This window comes from Carya illinoinensis, chromosome 1 (genome assembly GCF_018687715.1).
Source record: "Carya illinoinensis cultivar Pawnee chromosome 1, C.illinoinensisPawnee_v1, whole genome shotgun sequence".
Taxonomy (NCBI): Eukaryota; Viridiplantae; Streptophyta; class Magnoliopsida; order Fagales; family Juglandaceae; genus Carya; species Carya illinoinensis.
In genome coordinates, this window is record NC_056752.1 from 11133622 (window position 1) to 11158802 (window position 25181).

Consider the following 25181-nt stretch of genomic DNA (forward strand, 5'->3'; position numbering starts at 1 on the left):
ATCCGAGAATAGAGTCCCGACTAATTTTGGGCTAGGATGTATAAGTCCTCAACAAGGAGTTTCCCACAAATATATCTCGGTTAATTCAAGGAAAAATTCCCCCAAGTACGATGGCTCCTAGAAGTTGTTTGTATCCTAGAGGGTAGTCGTTAAAGCACTTATTTACCAGTGAAACCTTCAAACCGACTTGTTACAAACATAACATCATGATATGGAAGGAGCAAAATAATAATTTTTTTAATCAGTATCGGGTATTCGAGAATAGAGTCCCGACTAATTTTGGGCTAGGGATGCATAGGTCCTGCAAGTGTACCTCAGTTAATTCAAGGGAAAATCCTCCAAAATCCAATGGTTCCTAAAAATTATTTGCACCCTAGAGGTTCGAGATGGGTCCTAGAAATTGTTTGCACCCTAGAGGGTTCGAGATGGTTCCTAGAAATTGTTTGCACCCTAGAGGGTTTGAACTTTTGACCCGGAGGAAGCATACCACCAAGATCAAGTTTTTTACCACTCGAGCCAACTTCTAGGAGCTGAAGGAGCAAGATAAAATTAAATAAATGTAGAAGAATAAAGAGGAATTTGGCTCTTTATGATATGCCAACAACTAGTAAATCTTGTTGTCAACATGTGCCAATATCTAAGCTACCATTGACTCGGACCTTTCTTCCCCCACCCACCCATGGTGAGGAAAAAAAGAAAAAAAGAAAAATGGGATAGTGATATCGGTTTTAGCACAACAAAGACGAAATTTGAAGTGCGAAAAGAAGTGCTGGAGGCATGACGTTGGCCTCATCTGCTTTGGAGTAAACAGAAAGAAAAGAATACTAGTGCAGAATATCTACTTCAAAACATAGTCTAGAGTCTCAGAAACCACCAAAAGATGATGACTAAACTATGAGGTGAAATGGCCACCAACTCCAGCCCGTTTGCGGTACAGGAGTAGTTGTTATTCATGGGCAAGAGAAAAAATGAAGCTTAAATTTCGCCTCATGATCCGAAAGTTTAAGTGAAAAAGGGACATATTTAATTATTTATAGTATATTCTTAATACTTTTTCTCACATATAGATTAAACTCCTAAATAAATGAATTTAACAGATGAAATATTTAGCTAAGAATCTAGCTCTGATATTACGTGAAATCACCAATTATCTTAAAAGTTTGAGTTGATATAACAATGTAGATTTAATTATTTATATTATATCCTTAACACAATTCTAACCATGCAATCAATCTTAAGTGTCCTAAAATTATATATCTTTGTTGTCTAGTCTGAATCTTGCCGCAAACAAATAGCTCAATTGAATATAACTCACCAACCCGGATATGGAATACATCCACCTTTTTATTTGGTTTGTTCAACATAGAAAGGATGGAACCCACCATGGACATGATCAATGGATACTAACATAGATGCGCTAGCATAAGCAAATTCATGAGAAACTAAGGTTTTCCGACCGGTCTTTCTGCTTGATGCCCAATAGAAGTTCCAATCAGAACACATTTTGGCCAGAACATTGGACTACATCATGTTTTCTTTCGAGTATGGCAACAGACGCATTCCAAACTTTGAATAATCCCATCCTCCAGATTCTACAGCCATCCCATGCGGTAGAAACAGATACTTCGAATCGAACAAAATTTTTCAACTTTCCTGTTTCACCTACTGCAGAAAGCCATTCGGTAAGTATCTCCATGGTTATGTTATCAGGATTACATGCCTGTTCAACCATTCTGTCCATGAGGTCAAATGCTTTCTCCAAGAAATTTTTCTCTCGCAGACCTTTGAACATAACATTGTATGCGGTAACATTAGGCCTTAACCGCTTAACTTTCATTTCATCCATCAGAGAAAGAGCAAGCTCTACTTCATTCTTTTTGCAAAGGGAATCTATTAGAATATTGTATACTACATTGTCAGGAGGAACCTTTGACGAAGAGCTCATATCTCTGAAAACCTTCATTGCTTCTTCAATTTTTCCATTTAAGCAAGTATGCGTGTATCAGTGCTCCATAAGTGACAACTGTGGGCACAAGACCCTCCTTAGTCATATTTCTCATAACTCTATGGGCGGTTGCAAAGTTTCCAGTTTTGCTCAAATAGGAAATCAAGGTGTTATATGTGAGTATATCAAACTTAACTCCAGCTTGCTCCACTTCTTTGAGCATCTCATAAGCTTTATCCAATTTGTTCTTCATACAGAACCCACCAATGAGAACATTGTAGCGCATAATGTCAAGGCAGAATCCAGCTTCTTTCAATATCAATCTATAAAAAACAATTGCATCTGCATCCATCCTTTGACATTTGATTGACAAGTTCCATTGCTTTATCAATATTGTTAGCATTCAAACAAGCATTAATCAAGGTTGTAAACGTTACAGCATTCCCTTTCAGACCTTCATTTCGCATTTCATCGAAGAACTGAACTGCACTATTGATCCTCCCATCTCTTCACATACCACAAACCAAAGTATTAAGGGTGATTACATTAGGAAATACTCTTTCCCTGTTCATCTGATCAAACAGATCTTGTGCCCTCTCAATTTCGCCAGCTTTGAAGAACCCATCAATCAAGCAATTATAGGTAACAGTATTTGGCATACATTTATTTTCAGATCTCATCTGATCCATCAAAGTGAACCCTTCTTCTTGCCTCCCAACTTTACAAAATCCATTAATCAAAGTATTATATGTGGCTACATCAGGTTCAACAGACAAGCCATCACTCACTCCTTTCATTTTCTCAAAAACTTCCAGGGCCTCATCGCCTCTAAGGCTTGGACATATGATTAAGAAGGATCCCAAAAGTTACCACATTCGGTTGAATATCCATCTCTTTCATCTCGGTCATGAGCGTTTTCATCCTTTTAAAATCCTATCCCTTTCCAACCACGTCAAAAGTGCATTGCAAGAAGCGGCTTCCACAGTACCACCTGCCTTCATCACATCATGTAAAACATCAAGCACAACCTATCTTTTTGTTCCTGCATTGGTAATCAATTGCGTAATTTTAAAGGTATCTGGAAACACACCGTGTTCACGTAATTTTGACACCAACCCAAAAATATCCTCGTCACTAATACTTCTTCCGAACCAACCCCTTCTCAACAATGCAGCAAGAACAACACCACGTGTAATATTATTGGGTGGACAGTCCGCACCTGGTTGAAGCATTTCATCGAGCATGTTATGCGCCTCGACAATGCCCCCTGATCTGAATAGCACATCAACCAACACATTGTAAAAGTGCGTGTCTTTGAGAGACGGGTCTAGCTCGTCAGCTACAGCCAGCGCCTCGTCCATCCTTTCGGCCCTTCCCAAGCAACGAGCAAGAAGTGCTGCGCCATTAACTGTAAGCGGGATATTCCGCTCTTTGGACGTCCTATAAAGCTCTAACAGCTTGTTCTGCGGATCAGGTTCGCGGCTAGCGAGCTCGAAGATGGCCTGAAACGTCAAGGACAATGATTGTAATCGAAGAACTCGAGGGCCTGGGAAGAAGAGGCCAATCGCGCGTGATTTGGCGAAAAATACGAGGAGAGGAAGGAGAAAAAGAGGAAAAGAGGAGCTGGTGAAGTTGGGTAGAGCTGGAGTGCCCATCTTCTAACTTCTAAGGCTTGGAAGAGTTGAACTGCTTCGTAAGGGGTGATTTTCCCAATTGCCGCTATCTTATAAGTGGGTATATGATTAGAATAACAAACTCATCTTTCTACACTTTATAATATTATTAATAAAAATAAGGGTTAACCGCAAAATCAGTACTTAGAGTTTATATGTTTTTGCAATTTGAGGCTTGAGTTTATAATTTTCATAAAATCCATAACTAAGATTTTACATATTTGTAATTCGAGTTTTCTAACAATTTCCACTTAAAAAATTAGTGCAAAGGTTGTCATGTGGTATTGGTCCAAATTAGCTCTCATTTGGCTAACATGGATATTGATGCCATGTGTTAGCTGGCTAATTAAAGATTAACACGTGGCCTTTCATTAATTTTCTAACAAGACATTGATTGAGGTCTCAGACTGTAAAAATGTAAAATCTCCTGAATTGATTTTGCGAAAATTAGAAACTGAAATTTTGAATTGCAAAAAAACAAAACTTGGATACTAATTTTAGAAGAGAAATATGTCATCCACAAACCTCCTTATTCAAACCTCTTCATAACTTTTTGCAATTTTATTTTAAATTGATTGTATGTTTATTAATTAATTTATAAAATAGTTATAAGAGGATCATTATTTTATAAAAATACTGTCTATTTAAAACAGAATTATCAAAAGGAATATAAATAAATTGTGATGGATCATTGAGTTAACTACTTCCTTCACCATTCTTAGAAATGGGTAAAAATTGAGAGTGTTTGGTCCAAGGAAAAAGAAAATCACAAAGTGATGGATCTAATGCGTTTGGATGCTGGGATGATTTCAGATAATCTGAGTTGATTTATGAATGGTAGTATTTTGTTAGTCCCATTAAGATAGATGTCTTTGAATATAATTAGGTTGAGATATATGTTTGAATATATGAAATAGGTTGGGATGGGTTAACTTTTTTATAGGAAGTTGTAAAATTAGTGTATCAATCAATAATTGGTTTGAGGTGAGTTGAGTTGATTTCAACAATCAAACACACCATATACACATGGGAAAATAAACTTTATTTTTTATTTTTTATAATATGATTAATAGCGTTAGATTAACAACGATAATAATTTTCAGATATTGAAAAAAAACATCTCTATGTCAACTATATCCTATCCACCAATTAATAAAAGCACTTGACATTTTTTTTTTTGGTGTCAAAATCAAGATGTGGCATCTCATCTAAAATGTCTCATTCTGTTTCCTACCTTGACATTACACTAAAGAACTATCAAACATTAACAATTGTTGAATGTTTTACCTTTTGGTGTTACCATATAGTCATTTTGTAGGTTCGTGAGAGCAAACTGTACTTTAAATCTATCTCTCTTTCATTGAAGAAAAATGATATTTGTAGATATGTAAATCTTGTAGACTTACAAATCTAGCTAAGACTATATCCAACATTACTCTTTTTTTAAAAATTTAGCTAGAAAATAGGCATGCGTATGATGCAATATTCGAGAGGTTGTTTTGTCTTCCTTGCAAAATTATACCAAGGATTTGTTGTAGTAACAAACATCAAAGGCCTAGCTTACCATCTTAAGATAAACTAATTATTCATCATATTTTAACCCTTCCCTTTACTATGATTAAAGAAAATCAGTATTTTTTATCACAAAAATTGTTATCATGGGATTTAATAACAAAATTAACAGATATAGTTTTCTTTAAAGAATAGATTGTCTTAAAGTGAAACAATTAACATATCTATTAATCATTAGATTATTTTGAGTTAATTTCTTCTAATTTTCTTTATGAAAAGAATATAATATGTACTTTGCACACTCAGGTTACCATAATTTAACAATTTACACCCTATATTATTAATATTGGCTTATTACACACCTGATAACAATAAAATGGAAGGTGCACATTATAACTTTTTGATAGTTTTAATAGTTTGGGATAAAGAATGCAAAACAATTGATAATTTGGGAGTGTAAAGTATACTTAACTTTTGTTGTTTTTTCCTCCATCTTTTGTTATCTTAGTAAGAAAATTCCATTTAAAGGGCCATTACTAGTTTTGGAACCTCTTAGCTCACACCATATTTGTATGAATATTTTTCTTGTTGATATTGAGAGTGCAACTAATCCGAGAGTGCGCAGGTCCTTGACAAATAATTTCAGATAAATATACTTTAGGTAATTCATAGAAAAGTTTCCTCTCTATATATCCTCTTTGTCGACTTTTTCTCATACACATTAAAAGATAAAAGGGACAAATGCTTCCAATTTGTACATATGTTTAGATGAAAATGACAAAATGAACTATTAAAAGCATGTGCTCTTCCACTTAATAGCTAAATATAAGAAGATATTAAAAATAATACCTTAAAAGGATCGGAAAGAGATACTAAGATATTTAAAAAAGACAAAAGAAATCTCTATCTCTACTGTTAAAAGGATTAGAAAGATCTTTCATATACAAAATATAGAAAGTTCTTAAGCATCTATTTCACTAACAAAAATTAACATAAAAATAAATAAAAAAAAGTCAAGAATGAAAATATGCAAATGTGGTTTTCCCAATGAAACCTTCAAACCGACTTGTTACAAACATAACATCATGAGATTAAATGTGCAAAATAATAATTTTTTTTTAATTAACACCAGGTATCCAAAAACAAGTTCCTAACTAATCTCGAGGATGCACAGGCCCTCGGCAAGGAATTTACCGCATGTGCATCTCTATTAATTCAAGAAAATATTACCCCACTCCGATGGCCCTTAAAAATTGTCTGCAACAAGAGAATTCGAACCTTAAACCTGGAGGGAGCAAACTACGAAGACCAAGGCTTTTACCACTTGAGCCAACTCCTACGGGTTGAAGGAGCAAGATAAAATGAAATAAATTTAGAAGATTAAAGAGGAATTTGGCTCTTTATGGTATGCCAATAACTATTAAATCTTGTTGTCAACATGTGCCAATACACTATTATTATTATTATTTTGATTTGGCTCTGGGTGTCTAGGAACAGCGTTCCGACATATCCCGGGAGTGCACAGGCCTTAGGCAAATAGTTTTTCTCATGTGCACATCAGGTAATTCAAGAAAAAAAATCCCATAATCCAATAGCCCTTAGGGGTTTGTGCCAATACATTAATTACCATAGACTTGGACGATTTTTTCCCTTACAAACCAAAGGGAGAAAAAATAAAGAAAGATAAATCGGATAGTGAGATCAATTTTAGCATAACAAAGATGAAAATTGAAGTGGGAAAAGAAGTTGTTCTAGGCATGATGTTGGCTTGATCTGCTTTGGAGTAAACAGAGGAAATAAGGGAATACTAGTGAAGAAAATCAACTTCAAAACATAGTCTAGAGTCACACAAACCACCAAAAGATGATGACTAACCTAAGAATATGAGGTGAAATGGCCACCAACTCCAGCCCTTGTGGAGTAGGGAAGTAGTTGTTATTCAGGGGCAAGGGAGAAAAATGAAGCTTCAATTTAGTTATTTATATCATATCCTTAATACTTCTTCTCATATGTGGGTTAGATTCTTCCAAAATAAGCGGATCCATCACATGGAATATTTAACTGAGAATCTAGTTCTGATATCACATAAAATCACCATTTATCAAAAAAAAAACTTGATCTGAAACTAGACGCGTACAAATAACTCAATTGAATATAACTCATCAACATGGATATGGAATACATCTACATTTTTATCGGGTTTGTTCGAGATGGAAAGCATGGAACCCACCATGGAAATGCATGGATACCGCAACACACGTTTTGGCCCGAACATTGGACTTCATCGTATTTCCTTCCGCGTATGACACTAGATGCATTTCAAACTTATGAGTAATCCCATCCTCCAGATCCTACAGCCATCCTACGCAGTAGAAACAGAAACTTCATATCCTTGAACAAAATTTTTCAACTTTTCCGTTTCACCTACTGCAGGAAGCCATTCCGTAAGTACCTCCATGGTTATGTAATCAGGATAACATGCCTGTTCAACCATTCTGCCCATGAGGTCAAATGCTTTCTCCAAGAAATTTCTCTCTCGCAGACCCTTGAACATAGCATTGTATGTGGTAACATTAGGACGTACCCCCTTAACTTTCATTTCGTCCATCAGAGAAAGAGCAAGCTCTATTTCACTCTTTTTGCAAAGAGAATCTATTAGAATATGGTATATTACACTGTTGGGAGGAATCTTTGACGAAGAACTCATGTCTCTGAAAATCTTCATTGCTTCTTCAATTTTGCCATTTAAGCAGTACGCGTGTATCAGTGCTCCATAAGTGAAAACTGTGGGCACAAGACCCTCCTTAATCATATTTCTCATAACTCTATGGGCGGTTACAAAGTTTCCAGTTTTGCTCAAATAGGAAATCAAGGTGTTATATGTGACGAGATTAAACTTAACTCCAGCTTGCTCCATTTCTTTGAGCATCTCATAAGCTTTATCCAATTTGTTCTTCCTACAGAACCCACCAATGAGAACATTGTAGCGCACAAGGTCAAGGCAGAATCCAGCTTCTTTCAACATTGATACGACAGAGCTGGCATCATCCATCCTTCCAGCTTGGCTCAAACCAGATATCAATGTATAATAAACAATTGCATCTGGGGAACAATTGCATCTGGGGAGCATCCATCCTTCGACATTTGATTAAAAAGTTCCATTGCCTTATCAATATTGTAAACACTACAAAAAGCTTTAATCAAGGTTGTAAACGTCACATGTTTGCCTTTCAGACCTTCACTTCGCATTTCATCGAAGAACTGAGCTGCACTATTGATCCTCCCATGTCTGCACATACCACCAACCAAAGTAGTAAGGGTGATTACATCAGGAAATACTCTTTCCTTGTTCATCTGATCAAAGATCCCTTGTGCCCTCTCAATTGTGCCAGCTTTGCAGAACCCATCAATCAAGCAATTATAGGTAACAGTATCTGGCATACATTTATTTTCAGATCTCATCTGATCCATCAAAGTCAACCCTTCTTCTTGCTTCCCAACTTTACAAAGTCCATCAATCAAAGTATTATATGTGATTAAATCAGGTTCAACAGACAACCCGTCAGTCACTCCTTTCATTTTCTCAAAAAGTTCCATTGCTTTATCAATATTGTTAACATTACATAAAGCTTTAATCAAGATGTTAAATGTCAGAGCATCGCCTTTCAGACCTGCACTTCGCATTTCATTGAAGAACTGAACTGCACTATTGATCCTCCCATGTCTGCACATACCACCAACCAAAGTAGCAAGGGTGATTACATCCGGAAATACTCTTTCCTTGTTCATCTGATCAAAGAGATCTTGCGCCCTCTCAATTTCGCCAGCTTTGCAGAACCCATCACTCAAGCAATTATAGGTAACAGTATTTGGCATACATTTATTTTCAGATCTCATCTGATCCATCAAAGTCAACCCTTCTTCTTGCTTCCCAACTTTACAAAGTCCATCAATCAAAGTATTATATGTGATTACATTAGGTTCAACAAACAACCCGTAACTCCCTCCTTTCATTTTCTCAAAAACCTCCAGTGCCTCATCGACCCTCCAAGACTTGCACATATGATTAAGAAGGATCCCAAAAGTTACCACATTTGGTTGAATATCCATCTCTATCATCTCGGTCATGAGCTTTTTCATCCTTTCAAAATCCCCATCCCTTCCCAACCACGTCAAAAGTGCATTGCATGAAACGGCTTTCACAGTACCATCAGCCTTCATCACGTCATGTAAAACATCCCAAGCACGACCTATCTTCTTATTCCTGCACAACTTGGTAATCAATTGCGTAAGTTTAAAGGTATCTGGAAACACACCGTGATCAAGTAATTTTGACACCAACCCAAAAATCTCCTCGTCACTAATACTTCTTCCAAACCACTCCATTCTCGACAATGCAGCAAAAATAACACCACCTGTAATATCATTAGGTGGACAGTGCGCACCTGGTTGAAGCATTTCATCAAGCATGTTAAGCGCCTCGACGATGCGCCCTGATCTGAAAAGCAAATCAACCACCACATTGTAAAAGTGCGTGCTTTTGAGTGACGGGTCTAGCTCGTCAACTACAGCCAGCGCCTCGTCCACCCTTTCGGCCCTTCCGAAGCAACGAACAAGAAGTGTTGCGCCCTTAACTGTCAGCGGGATATTCCGCTCTTTGGACGTCCTATAAAGCTCTAACAGCGTGTTCTGCGGATCAGGTTCACGGCCTGCGAGCTCGAAGATGGCCTGGAACGTGAAGGACAATGATTTTAAGTCTTGTGAAGGCGAATTTGATCGGATGTAATCGAAGAACTCGAGGGCTTGGGAAGAAGAGGCCAATCGACGCGCGATGTTTCGAAAAATACGAGGAGAGGAAGGAGAAGAAGAGGAAAAGACTTGGGTAGAGCTGGTGAAGTTGGGTAGAGCTGGAGTTTCCATCTTCTAAGGCTTGGAAGAGTTGGACTGCTTCGTTTATCAACGATTCCTCGCCTTGTGGTGGTGGTTGTGGTGGTGGATTGGGTTCGGTAGAGAGGTGGCGGTGGAAGGAATAGTAAGGGATTGCGGGTGTTTGGGGTTTGAGCAGACAGAGGCGGAGGAGGAAGACCGTGGATTGTTTGAATGAAGAAAATGGCACGCTCATATTGTTCAGGGATGGGGAAGTGGGGACATGAGTGATTTTATGGTTTCCGTTGATGGGCCTGTGGCAGAATGGGCTTGATCCAGCCGAGTTATCTTTCTTATTTTTTGAGTCCAATGGACATGTATTAAGTGAATGGCCCTAGCCCGTGGTCTGTAAGTCGGGGTGAGCCCAATTAGTGGGATGCCTCCCTGTTAAGTTTCCTGTCATTAATGCTGTTTTTTTTTTTTTGGTAGTGCTGTATTTATAGCCATAAAACGATAGAATTGTAGTTCTCCTTGATAAATAGTTCATGGTTAGAGTTTTCATTAGAAATCGATGTTATTATATCTTAAGAATAGATTGCCAAGAAATTTTAACGTAAAAAATTTTATGTGCAATCACTTTTATAATTTTTATACACTACTATATTGATATAATTGGCTGCTTCACTTATTTTTAATATAAAATAACTGTTTTAAACAATCATATCAGTGGAATATATAAAGAATACATAAATGTGACTGTATATGACATAGCTCATCTAAAGAAGACCCATAAGGGTTGATTTACCAATTGCTACCCTCTTATAACTGCGCGGTCAGAACAACAAGCTCATTTTCCTGTATATACTTTACAATATCATTAATAAAATTAAGGGTTAATTGTGAAATCAGTACCTAAGTTTATATGTTTATGAAATTTGAGGCCTAAGTTTTTAATTTTTATCAAATTCATACCTAAGATATTACATTTTTGTAATTCGAGTCTGCTATCCATTTTCAATTAGTAAATTAGTGGGAAGGTTGTCATGTGGTATTAGTCCATATTAGCTTTCAGTTGGCTGATGTGGATAATTAAAGACTAATATGTGACATTCTATTAATTTTCTAATAGGACATTGATAGAGGCCTCGGATTGTAAAAATGTGAAAATCTCAATAATTGATTTTGCAAAAATTAGAAACTTAGATTTCAATTTGCAAGAAAAGAAAACTCGGATACTAATTTTACAAGAGAAATACTTCATCCACAGTTAATCTCACAAAAAATTAATCTCACAAATGTGGATATAACACTTCTCATTTTACAATTAACCCTAAAATCAATAGAAAAACTAAACTGCAAAATTAGGCGAAGTTGAACATCTACATTGGCAGAAAACCCCAACCAATTCCTTGGCGAAAACTTAGGCATGGCCTTCCAAGCAAAGATTTAAGAAATTGAAGCGAATCAAAGGAATAAAAGAAGCAAGAATGAAGAAGTGACATAGGGAAGTAAAAGAAAAGGAACGTAGGCAATGCTAGAGCTAGAAAATAATGCATCTGCAAACAGCAATAATGCACATCACACATATTCTTATCTCACTTAGTATATTTTAAATCCTCAGATTTATTTTTATTTTTAAAAAATAAAAAGTTGATAAGCAATGTGGGGTGTGCAACCAAGCCAAATTTTTTTTTGGGGCCTATCTAGAAAGAAATCCGGATGAATTTGGGTGATCATCCACCCAAATTGGACCTAAGTTGGTAAGATAAAGCCGGATCCGGTATTGACCCAATTATATAATCGGTTATCCGTAACCAGATATTACTAGAAAAATACAAAAAGCATTTCAATTTTTTTTTTTAAATCTTAAAACAAAAATCATATGCAAAAATTATATTTTAATAATATTTTATATTTATAATATTTTTATATAAAATAATGTAAAGCCGTATAAAAAAGCCTTTTGAATTGTTAAAAAGATTTTTTTTTTTTAAAAAGACCTTTTAAAAAGTGTTTAAAATATTTTTTTAAAAAAATCTGGATATTAAACATGATATTCAATTTTTTTTTTTTTATAAAAAAAAGTGCTATAAAAATATTTTTCAAAGTCTTAAAAAGTCTTTTTCTTTTTAAAAACAAAAAAGATAATAAATCCGGATATCAAGTTACAGCCCGGATATCCAGATTTACATTCGGTTATCACTCTATTTGTTTGAATTGTTAAAAGATTTGAGAGGGTTTGGCCCAAGAAAAAAAAAAAAAAACCATGAGTGATGGATTTGGGTCTACGTTTGAATGCTGAAGTGATTTCCGATTATTTATTTGTGCATAGTATTAATAGGTTAAAATATATGTTTGAATGTATGAAGTAGGTTGAAAAAGTATTAATTTTTTTTTTATGAAAAATTGAAAAAGTAGCGTATCTCATAAATGATTGACTTGAGATGAGTTGAGTTGAATTGATTTTAACAACCAAACACACCTCCTTGGACTAATATATTAAATTTTCTAAGTATTATTTGAATATATATATGATGGAAAAAAAGGCATGCTTTTCAATATGATTAATTGTGTTAGATTAACAACGACAATAATTTTCAGAGATTGAAAGAAAACATCTCTCTCTTTCTCATGTTTACAAGTGAAGTGACAATTTAGCATGATATTGATTAGAAAAACTTTCTTCGACCAAATTAAAAAAAAAAAAAAAAAAAAAAAGCAGCTTTATATAATGTAATATACACAGTTTTTTTCCTTTTAATAAAAAAAGAAAAAGAAAATTAGAAAGGGTAAAAATAGCCCATATTTGGAACATAATGATAAGAGAAAAATGAATGTGTTTAGAACTAAGTAGGGCGGGATGTAAGAATTCAAGTAACTAATTAAGCATGAATGTCAACGATGTCCTATCCACCAAAAAATAATAGCAGTCGGCAGATTTTCTTGTGTCAAAAACAAGATGTGGCATCTTTGCTAAAACGTCTCATTTTGTTTCCTACCTTCACATTATGTTAAAGAACAATCAAACATATATATATATATATATATAGTCTGGTTTGATTGTACAGTTCAAGCTATCTCATTTCATATAATCATTATAATTTTTTTAAATTTTCATATAAATATAATAAATAATTCAATTTTTTCAAATCTTAAAATAAAAATAATATTAAAAAATTATATATTTTCTTTAACTTTCAACTTTTATTTAATCTAATATGTATAACCAAACGAGGCTAACAATTATTGAATGTTTTCCCTTTTGGTGTTAGCATTTAGTAATTGTTGTCATTTTGTAGGTTCGTGAGACATTTGACAAAGTGTACTTTAAATCTATATTTCTCTTATTTAAGAGAAATGATATTTGTTGCTATGCAAATATTACGCAATCTTTTTTAAAAGAGAAATACTTTTTGCAGTCGATAGATGCAGTCGGCGTGCAGTTGGCTGTAAAAAAGTGAATTAATATGAGATCTACATGAAAAAAAATATTTTTATAACTTTTTTTTATTCATGTAGGTCCCCTTGAATATAAAAAAATTTTTTTATAATTTTTTTTATTCATTCCGTACAGCCGACTGCACGCCGACTGCATTTGCCGACTGTATGTAGCAAAGCCCTTTTTAAAAAGTGAATAAATCTCAAATTTATATATATATATATATATATGAAAAAAATTATTTTTTAATGGTGGACCCTATTTTTCTTCAAATAGAGTGAGCAACACTTTAATATTTAACTAAGACTGTATTTAACATTAATCTTTATTAAAAAATCTATTTTTACTTTTAAACTAACCATATAAAAAATCTGGATCAATAAAAAAATTTGCTACTTTCCATGACTCTAGCTAGAAAATCCACGTGTAGGATGCAATATTCTAGTGGTTGCTTTGTGTCCATTGCGTAATTATATCAAGGATTTGTTGTAGCAGCAAGCATCAAAGGCCTAGCTTACAATCTTAACATAAACTAATTATTCATCATATTTTAGTATTTTTTTTTAATCACAAAAGTTGTTAGCATTGGATTTTTATTAAAAAAATTAACAGATAAAGTTTTCTTTAGAGAATATATTGTCTTAAAGTAAAACAAGTAACACATCTATTAATCATTAGCTTATATTAAGGAGTCAATTTCTTCTAATTTTCTGTTAGAAAAGAATATAATATGTACTTTGCACTTTGCACACTCAGCTTATCATAATTTAACAATTTACAGCCTAAATTATTAATATTGACTTATTGCACACCCGATAACAATAAAATGGAAGGTGCACATTATAACTTTAATAGTTTTAATAGTTTGGTATAAACTTTTGTTGTTTTTTTTTTTTTTTTCTATATCTTTTGTTATCTTAGTAAGAACAGTCCATTTGAATGTTCATTACTAGTTTTGGAACCCTTAGATCACACTACATTTATATGTATATTTTTTTAATTGACATCCGATGGGACTAATCCGAGAGTGCACAAGTCCTCAACAACAATTTCCCGTAAATACACTTTAGGTAATTCATAGAAAAGTTTGCTACTAATACATATATTCTTTTTCTCGACTGTATTTTTTCATTAAGATAAAAGGGACAAATGCTTCCAATTTGTACATATGTTCGGATGAAAATGACAAAATGAGCTATTGAAAGCATGTTCTCTCCCTCTTAATTGATAACCATAAGAAGATATTAAAAATAATACCTTAAAAGGATTAGAAAGAGATATTAAGCCATTTGAAAAAGACAAAATAAATCTCTATCCCTATTGTTAAAAGGATTAGAAAGACATTTCAGATAGAAAATATAAAAAGTCCTTAAACATCTATTTCACTAACACACAAATTAACATATAAATAAAAAAAGCCAGTAAAGAAAATATGCAAATGTGGTTTTCCTAGTGAAACCTTCAAACCGACTTGTTACAAACATAACATCATTAGATGGAGGGAGCAAAATAATAATTTTTTTAATTAGCACCGGGTATCCGATAATAGATTTCTGATTAATCCCGATGATGCACAGGCCCTCAATAAGAAGTTTCCTGCAATTGCACCACGATTAATTCAAGGGAAAATTCTCCTAATCCGATGTCCTCTAGAAATTGTTTTCACCCAAAGAGGATTCGAACCTTAGACCTGGAGGTTGAAGAAACAAATTAAAATGAAATAAATATAGAAGAATAAAATGGAATTTGGCTCTTTACGATGTGCCAACAACTAGTAAATCTTGTTGTCAACATGTGCTAATACATTAATTTTTTTTTTTTTTTTTGATTTTGCACCGGGTGTCTAGGAACAACGTCCTGACATATCCTGGGAATAGCTTAAAAATAAAATAGTCAAGAAAGAAAATATGCAAAAGTGGTTTTTCCAGTAAAACCTTCAAGCCAACTTCTTACAAACAAAGCATCAAATTGAGGGAGCAAAATAAATTGAAATAAATAAGAATAAAAAGGAATTTGGCTCTTTATGATATGCCAACAGCTAGTAAATCTCGATGTCAACGTGTGCCAGTACATTTTTTTTTTTTTAATTTGGCTACGGGTCGCCAGGAATAGTGTCCCGACATATCCTAAGAGTGCACAGGCCATCGGTAAGGAGTTTTACGCAAGTGTATATCAGATAATTTAAGAGAAAAATCTCTCAAACCAATGGCCCCTAGAGCCAACCCAACCCCTAGGGGTTTGTGCCAATATGTTAAATACCATAGACTTGGATCATTTTTTCCCCTACCTGTAACAGCCCGCTAGAAATTCAATTGTGGAATTTCTTTTGACCTTAAGAACCTCGTGAAAATTTCGTAAGTTTACACGAATCGACTAATCGCATAGGTTTTAGCCTGTCAACATAGTTAGTGTTATCACTCACTATGGTGCCAGAAATGCGATTTTAATTATTTGAGATAGTTAGAAGTGTCGGAATACATTATAGTCTACACCACTAGGCTTAATTGAATATTTAGGATTTTTCAGTACTAAGTTTATTACGTTTATTTTTGGAGTGAATAGTAATCTCGGTAAACGTACTAAACGCTGTGTTTTCAAAATCACAGTGTGAAATGTCCAAATTAGGTTAGCGAAATTTTATTTGGATACTTGGCAAGATCTTAACCACACATAATAAATAGTATTAGATACTTAGTACAAAGAGAAACCATTAGATGGAATTGTGAAGGAAATCAAGGTGTGAGATCATGACACCTAAGCAAAATACACATTTGGAAAATATCTTAAGAACATAGATTTAAAATACACATGGAAAGATTTTAACCACCTTACTCTTCCAAGTCTACTCCACATTTAGAAAATATTTTAAACTAATTTCGTGGATATTATTGGATAAAAATATCTTGAGTTGATTTTTGTAGATATTATTAGGTAAGAGAGTCCTACACTCCACTCTCACTCCGGTAAGAGAGTCCTACACTTAACTCTCACTTTGGGTAAGAGAGTCCTACACTTAACTCTCACTCCAGCCTCATCTCTTCCATATCTTATCCACAAGTATCTCCAGCCACCCCTCCCCACGAAATTATCTTCATTTATGCTTTCCATTGAAAGAATACCAAACACTCTCTCTCGGACAGCTTTTAGGAGTTCTTTTGCACACCCATTTCGAAGCTTTTGTAAGTGTTTTATCATAAAGTCTCCTTCATATAAGTTGTTCCTCTTTGAGTATAGTTTCCGTAGATGTATTTTTCGTATCATTCCATGGTCATTTGGTCGGTCAAAAGTATTTTTAACCATGGAAAGGTCATTCTGGGCGTGAATCTGGAGAGTATGTTATGGTTTGGAGTTTTTGACCAAGCTAATGGATAGATATTGGTCCGAAATTTTTATGGAGTATTGTTAACATGTATATATGACTATTGGTTGAGGATTTTTGCATGATTAAAGGTTTTGATGAAAGATTTTCTTAGATTTAGAAACTTAGAAACTGGAAGAGGAAAAACAGTTTCTGTTTTGAGAAAGTTTAACTCTTTGGTGGTCTAAACCTATTCTAATGACTTTAATAATTTTATTGGAGGATACTAAGTATCTTATATACATGTCATATTATTATTTTGAAGATATTTGATGTTAGTTTCAAAGATATGAAATTTTATGCAAAGAGATATTCAGATAAGCCAAAGTGTGGATGTTCTTGGCTAAATTTATGTTTTGGTTAATTTTTAACCATGTGATCTTGAATTAGAAGCTTATATATGTTTTAGGACATCTTTTTAAACCATGTGATGGTTTGGTTTGAAGATCACATATTTATAAGTCATAGATCAAGAGGTTGATCAAAACAAGTTGGAAACAAAAATCAATAGAAATAGCATATGAGAATTTCGGCCCTATGGAGTTTTAATAGTTGTGATTAGTTTTAAATTTTTCTGAGTTGATATTTAAGTTTAGGACAAGATTTACATGAGGAATGTAAATTTTGGAAACTTTTGGAGTTAGTATGCAAAATCCTTAAGTTATGGGTAAAACGGTCATTTTTCCACATGTAGAGAGTAAAATGGAAATTTTACTCTTTAAGTTAGTATTTTTCCATATTTCAAATTATTAGTGATTTAGTACTAACTTTTAGAATCACTAATTACAGTTCCTCGTGATCGCGCTTGAGGTTTTATAAGAAATGCGGAGATCGAGGTAAGTTAGCTTTTAACTTACTAGCAGTCTACTGTGTATGTATGCTAAGTAAAAGAACTACAGTGTATGTATGTATGTTATCATATGTGTCATGCCATGTCAAGTTATCATGTAATTGTCTATTATACAGAATTTATTCTGTCATCAATTTTTATCTGTTACATAATATATTCTGTTATGTATTACTGTACATTACAAGTACGTCATGCTAAGTATGTCATCTATTACATGTAAGTCAAGTCATGTAATATTCACTGTTGCAAGTATGTCATGTTAAATATGTTGTCTATTATATGTTATGCCATGTTACGAAATGTTTCTATCTCAAGTTGGTCATGTATTCTAAGTTATGTTCAAGTCACGTTATGTTACGTCAGGACTTCAGTCCTTTCGTATTCCAGTCACATTTCATCTTGAGTACATTATGATGTGTAGAATACATGGGGCCACAACAACTGTGGAGTATGTATTTAACTACAAATGTGATGCGTAAAATACATGGGGCCACAACAACTGTGGAATATGTATTTTTCATGTTAAGTCAAGTTTGTGTAGAATACATGGGGCCACAACAACTGTGGAGTATGTATTTACACATAGAATACATGGGGCCACAACAACTGTGGAGTATGTATTTTTAATGTTAAGTCAAGTTTATGTAGAATACATGGGGCCACAACAACTGTGGAGTATGTATTTAACTGCATTGTGATGTGTAGAATGCATGGGGCCACAACAACTGTGGAGTATGTATTTACACATAGAATACATGGGGCCACAACAACTGTGGAGTATGTATTTTTCATGTTAAGTCAAGTTTGTATAGAATACATGGGGCCACAACAACTGTGGAGTATGTATTTTTCATGTTAAGTCAAGTTTGTGTAGAATACATGGGGCCACAACAACTGTGGAGTATGTATTTTCATGTTAATTCAAGTTTCAGAGCAAGTTCATGCTAAGTCAAGTTGCAAGTCAAGTTCAGTTCATGTTTCAATTTAAGTTATGTCAATTATGCTATGTTGTACTCCAAGTTATGCTTTAATTTCTTATGAATTTGATTATGCATTTATGCTTTTACTGACATCCATGCATCATTAGCTTGTGTGGAAGTTTTTTGTTAACTTACTGAGATTTGTAATCAAATCTCACTTTGGTAGTCTCAACTACCATTCCCCCCAAATGGTAGATCTTGTTACAGGACCTGAAGGAGAATCAGGAGCTGATCAACTAGACACAGTTGACTAAGTGACGGTGCGACATAAATGTTGATATAGTAATTAACGTAAATTACTACTTGTACGATTGAGTTGCATCTCTACTACTTTTTGGATCATAACCATTTTGGACTAGTGTTGTGATCTTAGTTGTTCAATGGATTTTTATGTATGAAGTATGTTTTAAGCATTTGGGATATTTTCAATTTGGTGCATAGTATTGCTAAAGACAAAAAATTTATCCGCTGCGAATATTGCATATTGTTAGATGCATGTTAGGAATATTGCATCTTATATGTCATGAACGGGGGCAGGTAACCTTGTGTTGCATGTCTCGACGCTTCAAATGTCCGTCCGATCCCAAACGGAATTTGGGGGCGTCACACTACCACCCAAAGGGAGAAAAAAGAAAGAAAGAAAAATCTGATAGTGATATCGAATTTAGCATAACAAAGATGAAAATTGAAGTGGGGAAAGAAGTTGTTCATGAGGCATGACGTTGGCTTGATCTGCTTTGGAGTAAACAGAGGAAAGAATAGAATACTAGTGAAGAAAATCAACTTTAAAACGTAGTCTAGAGTCACGCAAACCGCCAAAGGATGACGACTAAAGTATGAGTATGAGGTGAAATGGCCACCAACTCCAGCCCGTGGAGTAGAGAACTAGTTGTGAAATCACCGTGACCCAAAAGTTTGAGCGGATGGAAAAAGCTAAATTGAATCATTTATATCATATCCTTAAACTTCTTCTCATGTGTGGGTTAGATTCTCTCAAAATAAGTGGATCAATTACATTGAATATTTAACTGAGAATCTAGTTCTGATATCATGTGAAATCATCACTTACCAAAAAAACTTTATCTGATTGAAAAAAGTAAACTTAATTATTTATATGATATCCTTGAAACAGTTATAACCACGCAAACAACCATAAGTGTCGCAAAATTATCTTTGCTGTCTAGTCTGAAACTTGCCGCAAACAAATAACTCAATTGAATATAACTCATCAACACGGATATGGAATCATCTACCTTTACCGCAACACCGATGTGCTAGCACAAGCAAAGCCTTGAGAATCAAAGGTTCTTCAACTAGTCTTTCTGTGTGATGCCCATTAGAAGTTCCAACGAGAACACGTTTTGGCCCGAAAAAAATTTTTGAACCAAAATTTTCAACTTTCCCGTTTCACCTACTGCAGAAAGCCATTCGGTAAGTACCTCCATGGTTATATAATCAGGATTACATGAATCTTCAACCATTCTGTCCATGAGGTCAAATGCTTTCTCCAAGAAATTTTTCTCTCGCAGACCCTTGAACATAGCATTGTATGTGGTAACATTAGGCCTTACCCCCTTAACTTTCATTTCATCCATCAGAGACAGAGCAAGCTCTACTTCATTCTTTTTGCAAAGAGACTCTATTAGAATATTGTATATTACATTGTCAGGAGGAACCTTTGAAGAAGAGCTCATATCTCTGAAAATCTTCATCGCTTTTTTAATTTTGCCATTTAAGCAGTATGCGTGTATAAGTGCGCCATAAGTGACAACTGTGGGCACAAGACCCTCCTTAATCATATTTCTCATAATTCTATGGGCGGTTGCAAAGTTTCCAGTTTTGCTCAAATGGGAAATCAAGGTGTTATATGTGACAATATCAGACTTAACTCCAGCTTGCTCCATTTCTTCGAGCATCTCATAAGCTTTATCCAATTTGTTCTTCCTACAGAACCCACCAATGAGAACATTGTAGCGCACAATGTCAAGGCAGAATCCAGCTTCTTTCAACATTGATACGACAGAGCTGGCATCATCCATCCTTCCAGCTTCGCTCAAACCAGATATCAATCTATAAAAAACAATTGCATCTGGGGAGCATCTATCCTTCGACATTTGATTGAAAAGTTCCATTGCTTTATCAATATTGTTAGCATTGCAAAAAGCATTAATCAAGATTGTAAACGTTACAGCATCACCTTTCAGACCTTCACTTCGCATTTCATAGAAGAACTGAACTGCACTATTGATCCTCCCATGTCTCTGCACATACCACCAACCAAAGTACTAAGGGTGATTACATCAGGAAATACTCTTTCCTTTTTCATCTGATCGAAGAGCTCCTGTGCCCTCTCAATTTTGCCAGCTTTGCAGAACCCATCAATCAAGCAAGTATAGGTAACAGTATCTGGCATACATTTATTTTCAGATCTCATCTGATGCATCAAAGTCAACCCTTCTTCTTGCCTCCCAACTTTACAAAGTCCATCAATCAAAGTATTATATGTGATTAAATCAGGTTCAACAGACAACCCGTCATTCACTCCATTCATTTTCTCAAAAAGTTCCATTGCTATATCAATATTATTACCATTAATCAAAGCTTTAATCAAGGTTGTAAGTGTCACAGCATCGCCTTTCAGACCTTCACGTCGCATTTCATCAAAGAATTGAACAGCACTATTGATCCTCCCAAGTCTGCACATACCATCAACCAAAGTATTAAGGGTGATTACATCAGGAAATACTCTTTCCTTGTTCATCCGATCAAAGAGTTCTTGTGCCCTCTCAATTTCGCCAGCTTTGCAGAACCCATCAATCAAGCAATTATAGGTAACAGTATCTGGCATGCATTTATTTTCAGATCTCATCTGATGCATCAAAGTCAACCCTTCTTCTTGCCTCCCAACTTTACAAAGTCCATCAATCAAAGTATTATATGTGATTACATCAGGTTCAACAGACAACCCATCACTCACTCCTTTCATTTTCTCAAAAACCTCCAGTGCCTCATCGACCCTTCGAGACTTGCACATATGATTAATAAGGATCCCAAAAGTTACCACATTTGGTTGAATATCTATCTCTTTCATCTCAGTCATGAGCGTATGCATCCTTTCAAAATCCCCAACCCTTCCCAACCCCGTCAAGAGTGCATTGCAAGAAGCGGCTTCCAAAGTACCATCAGCCTTCATCACGTCATGTAAAACATCCCAAGCACGACCTATCTTCTTATTCCTGCACAACTTGGTAATCAATTGCGTAAGTTTAAAGGTATCTGGAAACACACCGTGTTCAAGTAATTTTGACACCAACCCAAAAATCTCCTCGTCACTAATACTTCTTCCAAACCACTCCCTTCTCGACAATGCAGCAAAAACAACATCACCTGTAATATCATTAGGTGGACAGTCCGCACCTGGTTGAAGCATTTCATTAAGCATGTTAAGAGCCTTGACGATGCGCCCTGATCTGAATAGCATAGCAACCACCATATTGTAAAAGTGCGTGTTTTTGAGAGACGGGTCTAGCTCGTCAACTACAGCCAGCGCCTCGTCCACCCATTCGGCCCTTCCCAAGCAACGAACAAGAAGTGTTGCGCCATTAACTGTAAGCGGGATATTCCGCTCCTTGGACGTCTTATAAAGCTCTAACAGCTTGTTCTGCGGATCAGGTTCGCGGCTAGGGAGCTCGAAGATGGCCTGGAACGTGGAGGACAATGATGTTAACTCTTGTGAAGGCGAATTTGATCGGATGTAGTCGAAGAACTCGAGGGCTTGGGAAGAAGAGGTCAATCGACGAGTGATTTGGCGAAAAATACGAGGAGAGGAAGGAGAAGAAGAGGAAAAGAGGAGCTGGTGAAGTTGGGCAGAGCTGGAGTTCCCATCTTCTAAGGCTTGGAAGAGTTGGACTGCCTCGTTTATCAACGATTCCTTGTCTTGTGGTAGTGGTTGTGGTGGTCGATTGGGTTCGGTAGAAAGGTGGCGGTGGAGGGGATAGTAAGGGATTGCGGGTGTTTGGGGTTTGAGCAGACAGAGGCGGAGGAGGAAGACTGTGGATTGTTTGGATGAAGAAAGGGGTACGCTCATTTTGTTCATGCGAAGATGCTACGCCCCTCATGCCCAGTTGAACTGCTCTTTTCTTGGTTTTTGACAGAGCAGCACGCCCTTTGGGGTCGGTTTTCATTTAAAAAAAAAAAAAAAGGAGCTATGCTTTGGTTCAACACGCACGCGGCCTTTTGGCAGGGACGCAACACAGCATGGTTACACGCACGATGAAATAAAACTGCTACTCAACAAGTACTTAATACCATTCCAAAATATCTCTCTTATTTAGTGATAGTGATGGAAATCAAGAAGGAAATATTGAGTTGCTTTTGAATTTAGGTATGAGTAGTATATTAGTTTAGAAATAAAATAGGATTTTTTTTTTTTTGATAAATTAGTGTTTGTTTCTCGCTATTATTTTAGATTATTTTTTTTATGAGTAGGGTTTTATAAAGATTTGTGTTGTCGTTCAATGTTAGGGGATATAATAGTTGTGGGTCTCTTACTCCATGTTAAGGGTATTTTTGTCAGGGCCCATAGCCCATAATACTGCTTTAGGCTCATTACTTCATTAGGTTCCATGAGTAGTGGGAAGGTCGGCCCGATCCGAAAAATGCCCCCTTTGGTGGCCCAGGAGGGGTCCTAGACCCATGCGAGTCAGCGAGCTCCAAACCAAAGCAAGTCGGAGGTAATCATTAACGTTGAGATGGGACGTTGCAGAAGGACGCGGGAAACCATGATCGAGAAAAACGGGAAGAGAAGGCTCCATGCAACTCTGCCAGAAACTCACTCCACATTAAATGCCTAAGAAAACTATGCCTCATTAAATGCAGCATGACTGTGGAGACTTCAGGGGGAGGCGTCCCTCTGCCCCATAACACAGGGCATGACCCACCTGACCTAAAAGATCAAGTATAAAGGTCACCCAGAACTATGAGGTAAGGGAGGTTGAACTCAAGTCTATTGTGAATTATACTCCAATGTTGTCTTCTTCTTCTTTAAAGCATTTTCGATCTCTATACTAACTTTGGCATTGGAGGTTTCCCGGGCCACACCTCTCTCCTATCAGGATCCAACTCGAGCGAAGTCCCGGCCCAAGTGCGTATGTGAGATTCGACTAATCTTACGGTCGAGCACGTCCTTTGTATGCCTGCGAGGACCCGTTCTTAGTTGGCACGAGAGCAGGACGAAGGCATGGCAAGCAACACAGAAGCAAGGTTGGCCGTTACGGAGTAGCTCGTTGAAAGACTCAATAACGAGGTGAAGGACCTTCGGGAGGAAAACCAAACCCTTAAGGATACCTTCCGCGACTCGGTACACCAGGACAAGCCCAGTGTCAGTGAACACCATTCAAGAAAAGAGGAGGAGGGTGACAATGCCCAGGAGGAAAGGAAATGCAAGCAGCAGGACCTGCATAACCTTCAGGGAAAGTATGAGGAGGTATAGAGAAAGATGGGCAGCTCATCCTCAGTGGACCAACTACTGGTCAACATGAGCCTACCATATAGCGCGTGGGTAATGGCGATCCCATTGCCACCAAAGTTTAGAGTCCCGCCCATGGAAGCATATGACAGGACCCGAGACTTGGTGGAGCGATTCGAGACCTTCAAGGCCCACATGATGCTGCATGGGTACCCAGGGGAAGTGGCATGCAGGGCCTTCCTGCTGACCTTGAAGGGACCTGCGAGAACGTGGTTTGGATCCTTGGCACCTGTATCCATCGAGAACTTTGACGAGCTGGCTTGCCTGTTCCTCACTCACTTTATGGCCAGCCGAATACGAAGACGCCTGGCCGCTTACCTCATCACCATCAAGCACAAGGAAGATGAGAACCTGAAGGCTTACTTGGCCAGGTTCAATAGCGGATGACTACAGAAGACCAAGATGAGAAGATCATGTTGGCGGCGTTGCTTGGAGGGGTCTGGCCCCTATCGATGTTCCTGGCTAAGTTGGCAAAAAAGACCCATGCCACCCTTCCAGAGTTCATGGACTAGGCCGATAACTTCATCAATGTAGAGGATACCTGGTGCAAGCCTCAAGAACCAACTCACGTTAACGTTCAAGAGGGAATAATATGCAAACAGAGTCTCTCTGTTAATGAAATCACTTCATTATCAAATTCAATATCAAAATAGGCAACTGCCTTTCTTCTCCATGAATACCGTATTTAAAGGATTACATGTGCTATAAATTAGGAAATAAATTAGGAAGGGATTGCCAATATGGCAACAGAGTCTTGCGGGAATAATTTAAGAAAGAATTAACAACTAAGCAACAAAAGTTTGAAATAAATAGATAAGATCAGTTGATAAGGATTCTAGCAGCTGAATAGGTCCTCATCCCCCCCCCCCCCCCCCCCCAAAACACGATTTAAGGAGTAGTCTCTACGTGGGTACTGTGCTCCCTATTTGCATCAATTGCCGGCCACTCAGGAGAACTTGACTTCGGCAAGTTTTGAAGAACATAGGCAGCAAATAAATTTGGGTGAAGTCAGTTGAGCTCCGAAGCTTGTA

At 36.2% G+C, this 25181-nt stretch overlaps 1 protein-coding gene and 2 pseudogenes across 1 annotated transcript; all 3 read right to left on the bottom strand.

The window, feature by feature from the left end:
• Window positions 1-1165: 1165 nt before the first annotated feature.
• Window positions 1166-4334, bottom strand: LOC122306342 (annotated as a pseudogene).
• Window positions 4335-7154: 2820 nt separating this feature from the next.
• Window positions 7155-10271, bottom strand: LOC122310416 (annotated as a pseudogene).
• A 9436-nt stretch (window positions 10272-19707) lies between these two features.
• Window positions 19708-22848, bottom strand: LOC122310442 (pentatricopeptide repeat-containing protein At3g61520, mitochondrial-like). The gene is made up of 2 exons (XM_043124317.1): window positions 21267-22848; window positions 19708-20829 (listed from the first exon to the last, which is right to left on the bottom strand). Exons 1-2 carry the CDS (start codon window positions 22717-22719, stop codon window positions 19937-19939), a joined length of 2346 nt encoding a protein of 781 aa, XP_042980251.1. The 5' UTR covers window positions 22720-22848; the 3' UTR covers window positions 19708-19936.
• Window positions 22849-25181: the final 2333 nt, after the last annotated feature.

What these genes read in the sequence shown, in the direction of transcription:
- LOC122310442 (XM_043124317.1), bottom strand. Translation starts at nt 22,719, where the DNA reads ATGAACAAAATGAGCGTACCCCTTTCTTCATCCAAACAATCCACAGTC. An exon ending in TGATGAAATGCGACGTGAAG is followed by an intron (nt 20,830 to 21,266) that starts GTCTGAAAGGCG and finishes TGCGAAGTGAAG; the next exon opens with GTCTGAAAGGTGATGCTGTA.